We start from the raw sequence: 10,225 nt of genomic DNA, 5'->3' as shown, positions 1-10,225 counted from the left end.
ATCACTTTATAATAATATTCATGAGTCTTTCCTAACTTTACCTTTGAAGAAGTACCTGCTCAATAACTGCCCAGGAGTTTTAAAAAGGAAAAAAAAAAAAAACCACATCCAAAAAGACATCAGGCTGTCTGACAAAAGTACGTCGACTTTCTCACTGAATACTTTAAAATGTTTATGAACAAGCCCAACAGCAGGTTTTTAAGTTTTCCTCAATTAAATCTCACATTGCTGAGCACAGCTCACAGTTCTGCTCTCTTCAGATTTCCCTGAAGCCTTACTACACCTTCACGCATACTTGCTCCTTCTCCAATTTCTGTAACATCAGCACATACATACACAAGTGGTGAGTTTACAGTGCCCCCAGACGTTACTAATAAAATTAGCATCAAGTAGAGGCCTAGGTGCCTCTCCCCCTCCCTTCTGGTGATGGCTCATTTAAGAATGTTCTTTTATTGGAGGTCACAGTAATAAATGATCTTCTACTAAAGACTTGTTGCAGTTAGCATGGAATTTTCTCTCTGAATCCGTATCAAATATCTACCTGAAGTGTAGATGTACTAATTACCAAGAAAGCACAGCAGAATCGAAAACCCCAAATTTATTTATATAGAGAGTTGACAGTATAAAGCTTTATCACTAGATTTTACTGAATTTTAAGAAGGTTCAGGCAGGTTCCCATACCAATGATCCGATGCACCTATCACAGAAACCACTTCAGACACTCTTACTGTCCCACCAGTGAAAGGCAGGGATCAAGCCAGTTCAAGCTCCTCATCTCACCAAATCTCCCATAACTGTACTGTTACAGCCACCACTGCAGAGCTTTCTTAGCCAACACTAAGGATCCACTATGGGCTATGCATCTTCAAGAAGGCAGAAAAGGGTACTAAGGAGTAAGCGGAATGCTGAAAAGCATGTCAAAAAAGAGTCTTCCCACTTACTGTTTTGAGAAAGAAAACAAGGATGACAAGCAACAACCTTTCTTTTTGACTGAAAAATTTTAAAAGCCCAGGTCTGTTTGTTTAAAGGAGTGTCAGGGCCACCTGCTGCATCATAAAGAAGCTGGAAAAGACATCAGTCACATTCTCATTTCCCTCCCCATCTGCAGATTCATAACTAGAGCAGTGATCTCTAAGGATACAACCTTGTCTGGAGGTCCAGAAGGGATCCAAAGGGAAATCTACAGCATGCAGGAGAAACAGGTACTGGAATAAGATATCTGGAAGACAGGTTTTACATGCTTAGATGAGAAGTGCTTATTAAGCTTGGATTATTTTGCAATTCCTTAGTCTTCTCCCAGATCACCGACCCTCAAAAAGATTAAGTCATTCAAGTTTGCTACAACTTGTAGGAGATTCAGGATGACAAAAGAGTTTAACAGCAGCTGGCAGAGCAAAGCACAGCTGTTTATCATAGCACACCAGAAACAGTTCTTCAAACACACATCAGGGACTACAGAGAGAGAGAGAGAGAGTTTTATCAGGAACATACCTTTCAGACAAAAGTTACTAAATCATGGCTTTAAAGCAAGTAATGGATTTGTAAGTGCACTGCAGAAAAACAGACTGCAAATAACCACCCATTAATGGTATTGAGCCATGCATGTACTTCTTGTGTAACTTCACAATCTGCTAATGCTCTTTAAGATCATGAGACCCTTTCTTTGGTAGCCAAAAGAAACAGGTGTATGCCACCTTCATTAAGACAAAAAAGATAACTTGTTTCCTTATAGGAACTGTCCCTTTGCCATCATTCAAGTACTGATGAAAGTAAACACATGTAAGAAACGCTACCACTACTTGGTGTGGTAAAAAGGACCCAAATGAGGTAAGCAATCTATCTCCCATTCTAGTGTTCCCAGAATGGAAAAGAAAGGTCTAAATATCAGACATACAAATAAGCAACTACTTATTCTCTTTTTATGCTGCTGTTCATGATCTCTGGCCATCTGAGTTGAAAGCTTGACTGAGTGAAATGAAATTCCCCCTATTGACCTCAGACTTTTTCTCTTCAAAGTAATGATAAAAATGGGATTGTTTTCAGAGAACTGAAAGCCTGATTTGTATATGCAACAAGCCATTCCATATTAAATCCATTGAGCATTTTACTTGCCTCAACATTACGAAAGCAATTTGTTTCCAGACAGTGCAGAATAATTAGTTCACTCTTCACCAAGACAAGCTTTTCTCCGTATTGTGCCTGTTACCCATACTGAGTTTCCACAGAGAACAGCCTGAACTCCATGCACGTATCAGACTATTAATCCCATGGTCAGAATCAAGAACAGAGTTTCAACATGCTTTAAGTTTTCACTGCCACCTCCTTCTCTGACAAACTAAACATTGCCACCTACCGACTCTCTCAAAATCTGAGCTTTAAGTGATTTTTTTGTTCCCCACTCCTAGACACAAAATGCACAACAGAGGCTGCAAGGAAAGAGCATTACAGCCCAGATAAAGAAACCACAAATTGACACCTGATAATCTCAACTATTATTGCTGCTTGTTTTGTTCCACTGTTGTAGCTACTTTAAGATGTCAAATTTTAGTAATTTTAGTCCAAGTCTTAATCTTGCAACAATAAAAGACCCAACCATATATAACAAAGCGACAGCTGCATGAATTTGAGGACAACACAGTTCCTTACAAGCTTTATAACGGCACCGTATGTTCTAGATTTGATAGTCCCAGGTACAGCTTGAATGCTGTGGTCCAAGTAACTCAAAAAAATTAACATCTGTTGCTGCTTTTCCAAGATTTTTCCGTACCTATGGCTTGACAAATAAGAAAAAAGCTTATAATCATTCTTGTATCGTCCAGCTCCAGCAGCACCATAAGATACAAGTAAAATATTATTTTAATTATTTTTTTATATAATTACATTGTCAAACAAGAAATACCTATATAGTCACAAACGTTTGTTACAGTGTATTAACAAGGGTTCTACTTCGCAGCTGCTGCACGTATTCTTTTGCTTGGTCAAAACCAGTCGTTGGTGGCTCTGGAGGAGGAGGAGGACCTTCCACCAACTTCACAAAGAAATGGCACCTCGTGATTTTCATGATGCCAAACATGCCTTTGCCATGGTAACGAATCCGCTTCACATAGCGGCCTCTGCCCGTCGTTGACTCAGCTGAAGGAAAAAGGTGGGGGGGGAGAGAAAACTATTCAGTCAAGAATAAACTACTACACATCTGCAATTGAAACACTGTCTTGTCAGTGTATTTTTCATGACTGCATATGAAAAGTTAATTCTATTCAGGATTCTCTCCTCCATCTTTCTTCTATTACATTTAGCAGATTACTGCTATAGAGGAACCTGTGAGTTAAATTAACACTCTTCAGGAGCACCAAAAAGGTGAATTTAGAAAGCATGCATGCAAAGATAAATATATAGTAAAGGACAAATCCAAAAGAAGCTACACTGAGCACTTACTAGATTATATAGCTCTTCTGAGGTGGTATTAATTCCATTGCTTTTCAGTAGTTTGTCTCATGAATTCCTGTAGAAGTCTTACAGACTTCATTTTCCCTCCTTTCTCCCTTTATTGCATTCATCATAGGTATTTTCATTACCTACACATCCAGTCCTGCACTAGCAGATAAACCTTATTGTGACAGAGGCCTGGAAGGCTCCAAAGAATTCTAATCAAATCTGCTCTACAATCCAGGTTACTTTAAGCTTATGAGGTCAGCTTACTAACATTTATACCATATTTGGCAATATGGGAATTTTTTTTCTTTGGGCCTAAAAACACCTACAAGTAAACGGTTCTCTAACATTTTTCTAGGCAAGAAAGTGCTGTAGTTATTACAAGCTTATCCTGTAATCATCTATAACAAAGCCTTTTTAAGAAGTCTACTGTCAATATTCATTTACTTTTATACTGTTTCTAGCAGAAGTTTAGATTCCGATACTGCAAAGCTAGTAGTACCAGCCACGGACAAAGCTTCCAGCACCTATGTTCACTGGCAACATTAAAAAGTACTAAGTTTGCTTTTTGTTGTCTAGTCTATCATAATCATGTCAGACATCCTTCCCTTCAGGACTTTTCTTTCTGCTCATAGGGAACAGAAACCCCATTCTCAGATGAATGCATCTTATAAACAATGCATCCAGCAGATGCCAGGAGAACACCAGTCAGACACCAACTATAACAAAATGATGGCTGAATGCTCAACAACCACACTAAGTCCAGTTGTGCTGCGAGTTGGAAGCACATGCCTTTAAGTTTACTAGAAACTAGGTTCTATTCATTTCTGCTGATTTGAAGCAACAAAACCTTACCAAAGATGAAACTTTTTCATAGGATAGGATGACATTTTTCTGCACTAAGAAAAAAATGTACCTATATGTAAATTTGATTTGAATTCCACGTTGTGATTTCTTACTGCCATTTCTTGAGCTTCTAACAGAACCTGTAACAAAAGGAAAAGAAATGGAAATACTGAGTAGGAATTTAAGCAATGCTACTTCTTATCTCTAGATAAACTTGCAATTTCTTCCATGTTAAGTCAGTTACAGAAAAAGTATTCTATAGAGATCAAAATTGTTAAGAGAGACATCTTTTACATAAGCATGTTCTTTGCATACAGACTGAAAAGCTTCAGGACAACTTTATTACATTTTTGGGGGAGGAAAGGGGGTGGAAAAGATGGTTCCCACTAGCATTTGTCAGCCTTCCATCCGTGGACCTTTGTCTAATTAGACATCAGACTAGAAACAAATTCCAAGGTGGGCAAAGTGAACTTAGGCCATTCATTATTTTCACCTAATACAAGATACTACTTTGTCATTATTATGCCAGAAATCAATGCTTTGGCCAAGAAAATTAGTAACTTGAGACTCCTAACAACTACAGTGTATGAAAAGCTTTCATGCCTTTACAGAACTCAGTCCTTTCCCTGACGATATCCTTCATCTCTTATGATTTTAAGAAGCAAAGCACATAGATGTAGCAGCCATTAGTGACAAGGATTCTGCATTATTTACCATGAACTTAACACCAAGCCTTGTTAGAGAGGGTACTCACATGTAATTTAGTGTCATTACAAGTTAAAACAGCCAGCACAAGTGACCTCTGCATATTCATAAGTCACAACATTACATGACTGCCACAAAAACATTTTGTTTGAATATGCTCCCAACAGGCTTAATAGAAACACAGAAAAACATAGAAATAGAAACATCTCCAAACTTCTGGTGATAGGTATTGATTTTAAAGGTTTTTTTAAACTAGAAGTGTTAAAGAATACTACTACATACCTCTTTGATCACCTTTGCTCCCTTTTTATCATTAAATTCCAACTGAGCAAGAGCCTCATCAATGGACATTCCTTTTATCTGCAACGAAAGTGTTAAGTTAACTTCTGCAATTACAAGTATTTCCCTTCTCTTATTCAGAAGACAGTATTTAAATTATTTCGCCATTATAAAGAGCAAATAAAAACACTTCAGTTTCCTTAATTACCATTTCTTCAATGTAATATCTTACATACAGAACTTCTGAGCTAAATACTGAATAAATCTTGATAAAACATTCAATTTTTTTTCTTAAAGAGAAAAATAGCCCAATTACTATACTTCCAAGCTCCTCTTGCCATCTACTACGAGGCAGAAACCAACAGAAAAATTCTTCCACAGTGCATAATCTGCATATGATCCTGACTATACATTTGAGAGCATACTAGGATAAAGCAGCTAAACCAAACTACAAACAACTGTTCACTTGCACAGATGCATGCTCCTCACCAGGACTCTGTTATGAATATGCTGATTAGACTGTGATTGAACTAGGCCGATAAGGCAAATACAGCAATTGAATTTTGCATTCTAACAAATACAGTACAAAGTACTTTTTGCGTACCAGTTTTGCCAGATACCACATCTTATCTTTGCTGTATTTTATTTCCCTCCGACAGTGATATATTTCCTAGGTGAAAAAAAAAAAAAAGTTAGAGGACCAGTAATTTTGCTGTGAAAACAAGAATGGAGCATATGTGTCTGCTCCACAACCTATATTCTTACTAGGAACAAAATAAGCATGAGTCCCCCTACTATACCATGAACATACTACATCAGGCATACCTTTGACATTTCAAACTAGAAGCATTATAAAAAAAGTACCTAGCACACAGAAAATTTTAATATAATCTTATGAGAATTAGTTTATAAACAGAAGTCCCTGAAAAGGATATTCAGAAGATTTTTCATCATCTTTTCCTTTCCTCCTCCCCACCTTTTGAAGCAGTCTAAGACTGACATACCCATTCAGTCTTAAAAACATTACTCTGCCGTCAAGTCAACTTACTTGTATAGCAACTAAACAATATTACCAGAATGAACTTAATGAGCTCTTCAGAAGTGAAGAGTTTCAAGTTTGATTGGCATGAAGAGCTGTCTCCAAAGACCCATTTAACATTATTACTGTACCAACAGGGACCAAAACTAGCTAGTAAAATTTAACATCAATACAAATTTGAAAGAGATAGCATTCTTTATGAACAGGTAAAAAAACTGATTTAATAAGCAAGTTGGTTGATAACTGCATTTTCACATACATCACATTAGTCAGCACAGTACACAGCATGTATTTCTACATCCTAGGCCATAATGTTCACAGAAGCGATAAATGCTCATGGCCCATAAAAGTACACATCCAAAAAAATCCCTATTCTTTTGAGATGCAAATACTTTACTTTGCCAAGCAGTATGCCTAACAGAGGCCACAACACATTAATTCCCAGTGAAGAACAATTACAAAAATGGAGTTCCAAAATATCAGTTCAAGAATGAGGAAATACTGAAGAATTCACCTAAAATTCTCCCAGGCTGTGGTGTAGAGAAAGCAGCACCAATTAGTCCCTTCAGTGATCAAATACACAACACTTAAGTTTCATGCGTAACTTAATTTAAGAGGTTTGCTTCTGTTCACATTTAACTGTACCTCCCAGTTATAAAATGATCAATAAAAGGGGACAGGGAGAAACAGGCATAAACCTGCTGTTATCAAAAACTAATCTGTTGTAACTGCATTTAAAAAATTGACCATGTTACTTATGGTGACATTTCCAAAAGTTGTCTTGAACACCTAGCAGAAGGCCCTACAGTGAGCTTGCAGGGAACAAAAAGATTTTAGATTTTTTGCTTTGGTTTATGGTATAGTAAAACCAAGTTATTGTGCAACAGATTGAAAAAACAACTCTGCTATACAGTATAAAATAGTTTCCTAAGAAAAAACTTCCTGCAATCACATGCCACATCTGACTCGCATGTCCCTCCCCACATAACTTTAGAACGTCCCAGTCCATATTAAACATTTCAAGCAACCCCTATGGCAGAAAACCACCTCTGAATAGCTGCATTAAGGGGAGACCACAGCAAGAGGCAACACACTATCAGACCTCAGAAAATCTATAAACGCAGAGAAATTAGGCAATGAAAAGACCACATGCTCTTGTACCTACAGCAAACAGAACCACTAGTTCCACTACTCAAGGAAAGTTACATTTATATCTTTGTGCACAGAAGCAACAATACAATCACGTTCTTTAGTCATTTGTCATAACAAGTGTATAATGATACATCCTTGGTAACTTCTACCTCCTTGTAGTTCAGAGACTTCTACCAACAGACGATGGCACCTTTGCAGTTCACATCACATATTAGGTAGGTGATCAGCTACAAGCAACTTGAAGCTCCAATATAATTTAGAAATAGAAAACATTCAAAGTGATGTTAACTTTTACAATATAAATATGCCAAACTGACTGAAATCTTAAATAACAAGTAAATAAGCTATCAAACTAGTGCCTTGTGGAGTTACCCAGAGACAGTGACAATCTGTTCAGAAATTGCTAAACATAAATAGGTAAGGAAATTCCCTGGTGTATCCTTACAGCTGGTCTGCGAGGTTCTCCGGGCAGCTGCGGAGGGTAAACAATCCTGTTCTTTTTCTCCCACTTCCCAAATTTCTCCAGAGATGTACTTGTGTGGATGCATGACAGAGGAAAAAGGCTACTGGATGCTAGCCACCTGCAAGACAAGACCACAGCCTTTGCTGCTGAACACAAGAGTTCTTTGTCCCTGCGCAGTTTATCTGGAAAATTGTTTACTTACCTGTCTTGACAAAGAGAACTGACACATTTGACTACTCACAAAATAAAGCTGTTCAAGTCCTCTATAATTTACACTGAAAGGGCTTTTTAATTCAACAAGAAGCCTCAGGCTTCCTAAAGCAAACCATGAACCATAAGTCACATTTGTATAGCATGAGATTCAACGTTGTGTGATGATCTGGGGACACTTAAAGACACAATCACCTCTTTGTTCTTATGTGGGGTTCATTACTCATCCAAACAATTTCTATCTTTTCCAAGACTAGCCAATACTTAGTTAACTCTTACCAACAAAATTTTTAGCAGTAAGAACTTCTAGTTTTTCAAGGCATTGAGTACCAAAAAAGCATTAGAAGTTTATAAATATTCATCCCTCCTGATATTTGAAAGGGTAGATAGTCTAAACTACTTTCAAAATGCAACCAGGTCAATACAAGACAGCTGATAGCAAAAAAACTCTAGTTTTCAGTCAGTTCACTCACCTCAGATTCAGAAAAACCAACCTACATTTTGCCCCCTGCTGACTAGATAAAGCAGTACTGGGCAGCCACTCACAGCTACAAGAAACAGATGAATTCAAGACCAGATACTGTGAGTTTTACTAAGGCTTCAACGGCTTTGTGTGGGTAGCCAAACTGTGCAAAGCATTTTAAGACGACTGGCAAACAGAACACATCGGTTAGTTTCAAGAGGATGTTGCATGCCTTAGAAAGTTTTCACTTCCTATCAACAGAGAGTAGCATAACATACAAATTTAAATGTTATGGAATATTTTTTCAGGTATTTACCAAAACTGGTTTATTTGCTTAATACTTAAAAATTTTACTCATCAAGACAACAATTCATCACCACCAGACATAATATCATCAATTAATACAGGAAAATATTTGACAAGCACACGAATATCATTTTGCAATTTAACAACTTAAGCAGTAATGAATTAAGTATTGTCTTCTTAGTATTAGCAGAACACATTAATACATTCGACAAACTAAGGAATCTTACATTCACTCTATCTTAAGATAATCCAACCTCATGTGAGCAGCAACTCTATTTATCATAACTTTAGGAAAAGAAAGAGGACACAAATACATTGTAAGCAAAAGAAAACAGTGACAAGCACCAAACAAAAGTACATTATATATGGGTAAGAAAGGGGAACAGGAAAGAAAAAAGCTGAGCATCTTTCTAGAAAGAATCATGCAAAAGCACTAAGGGGGAGACATACAGACTAGAAGAACTGAGTAAAACAAGTGATTAGCATGTAACTGTTCAGCTACAAGGCCATAAGCAAAGCACAGGCAACACAAGCCTATTTCTTCTTCCCTCAGTGACACAGGTCTCTGCAATTTATGCCCACAGGCCCTAGCAGAGACCAAAGCTCTGCACCTTGAGAATCCACATCAGCTTTTCTTCTGAAGTCAGGGATACAGTCAGCAGTGACCAATGCTCCCCCAGCACAACTCTGCCATTCCTCCAGACTGAGGGGAAAGGCCAGCAAATACAGAAGAGCAATGACTGGGGAGAACGCAGAGGGGAACGACGGGTACTGCATTACTGTGACCTGCACCACAAAGTCAGAGAAAATCTGGATGCCCGATAGAAAGAGGTCAGGAGAGAAAAAAAGACGCCTCCATCACGCCACAATCTCCAAGTACATAGAAAGACGGAGACACGGAACGACCTGTTCCCCATAGCTCCGGGGCAGGGCGAGAAGGCCGAGCCAGGCGACCCGGGGAGTCTCCAGACCCGGAGAGTCCCCGAGCGAGGCAGCCCGAGTCCCACAGCCCGGGGCGCCGGCGGAACGGCCCTTCTGCGGGACCACGGCAGAGCCAGACTCACCTCTCCGGCCGCGCCCAGCCGAGGAGACCGCACACCCAGGCACTACCTGCAAGGAGGCAGCGCAGTGAGCAAGGAAAAAGCAGGCGAGAACCCCCAAAACCAGCGCTCCGCTCCGTCCTCTCAGACTTACCCGCGCCGACGGCCCACCGCCCCGCCATCTTCCCCGCCTCGCTTCACGGCAGGCGTTCTCGGCGCACGCGCAGCGGGATGCGCTCTTCGCGACGGTTTGCGACGGCGTGCGCAGCACTTGGCGGCCGCGCCCGCGG

At 39.2% G+C, this 10,225-nt stretch overlaps 1 protein-coding gene across 2 annotated transcripts; it reads right to left on the bottom strand.

Moving 5' to 3' along the window:
- Positions 1–2,091: 2,091 nt before the first annotated feature.
- On the bottom strand, positions 2,092–10,210 carry MRPL22 (mitochondrial ribosomal protein L22). Of its 2 annotated transcripts, XM_075509529.1 has the most exons (8): positions 10,090–10,163; positions 9,960–10,005; positions 7,899–8,034; positions 5,867–5,932; positions 5,266–5,343; positions 4,349–4,418; positions 2,900–3,132; positions 2,092–2,773 (listed from the first exon to the last, which is right to left on the bottom strand). In XM_075509529.1, exons 1-7 carry the CDS (start codon positions 10,115–10,117, stop codon positions 2,921–2,923), a joined length of 636 nt encoding a protein of 211 aa, XP_075365644.1. In that variant the 5' UTR covers positions 10,118–10,163; the 3' UTR covers positions 2,092–2,773; positions 2,900–2,920. The 2 variants fall into 2 exon arrangements, with proteins under 2 accessions (XP_075365644.1, XP_075365645.1); XM_075509530.1 differs by lacking the exon at positions 9,960–10,005 and having other exon boundaries at positions 2,092–3,132; positions 10,090–10,210.
- Positions 10,211–10,225: the final 15 nt, after the last annotated feature.

The sequence above is a fragment of the Mycteria americana genome, chromosome 8 (assembly GCF_035582795.1).
Source record: "Mycteria americana isolate JAX WOST 10 ecotype Jacksonville Zoo and Gardens chromosome 8, USCA_MyAme_1.0, whole genome shotgun sequence".
NCBI classification, from domain to species: Eukaryota; Metazoa; Chordata; class Aves; order Ciconiiformes; family Ciconiidae; genus Mycteria; species Mycteria americana.
Note: the sequence above shows the minus strand (reverse complement) of the source record. Positions and strands in the feature narration are given on the sequence as shown.